Source organism: Chaetura pelagica, unplaced genomic scaffold (genome assembly GCF_000747805.2).
Source record: "Chaetura pelagica isolate M959 unplaced genomic scaffold, ChaPel_1.0 scaffold625, whole genome shotgun sequence".
In the NCBI taxonomy this organism is placed as follows: Eukaryota; Metazoa; Chordata; class Aves; order Apodiformes; family Apodidae; genus Chaetura; species Chaetura pelagica.
In genome coordinates, this window is record NW_009953499.1 from 251,533 (window position 1) to 251,972 (window position 440).

Consider the following 440-nt stretch of genomic DNA (forward strand, 5'->3'; position numbering starts at 1 on the left):
CTCCATCCCTGGAGACATTCCCAGCCCTCCTGGACGTGTTCCTGTGGGATCTGCTCTGGGGGATCCTGCTCTGGCAGGGCTTGGATGGGTGATCTCCTGAGGTTCCTTCCCAACCCCACCACGCTGTGATGAAGGAACTTTTCCCCATCTCCTTAAGCCACCAAGTGCCACGAAGAGTCTGGGGAGAGAGATGGAGGCCGTGGTGCCACCTCCCTGCAGGGCTGAAGCTGGAGTGGTTTTGGGGGGATTATTAACACTCCAGATGGGGTGGTGGGACCCAACTCTTCCCCCTCCTTCCCCCCTAGGTGATGCAGAAGGACAGTGAGAAGAACATGTCCATCAAGAAGCTGTGGAAGTAATGGTGAGGCTGGGGCTGCTCCTCGGGCTGTGGTGTCTAATAAAGTGCTGCTATGGCCACACTGGTGCTGATTTGGGGGGGG

General features: G+C 57.7%; 1 protein-coding gene across 1 annotated transcript in view; it reads left to right on the forward strand.

The window, feature by feature from the left end:
- The window catches only part of PSMC5 (proteasome (prosome, macropain) 26S subunit, ATPase, 5), a 5,135-nt gene extending 4,722 nt beyond the window's left edge, over positions 1-413 (forward strand). Inside the window, exon 11 of the mRNA XM_009999337.1 lies at positions 306-413. Within this exon, the coding sequence (XP_009997639.1) occupies positions 306-359 (54 nt within the window). The 3' untranslated portion in view covers positions 360-413. The remainder of the gene's footprint in view (positions 1-305) is intronic.
- The last annotated feature ends 27 nt before the right edge of the window (positions 414-440 follow it).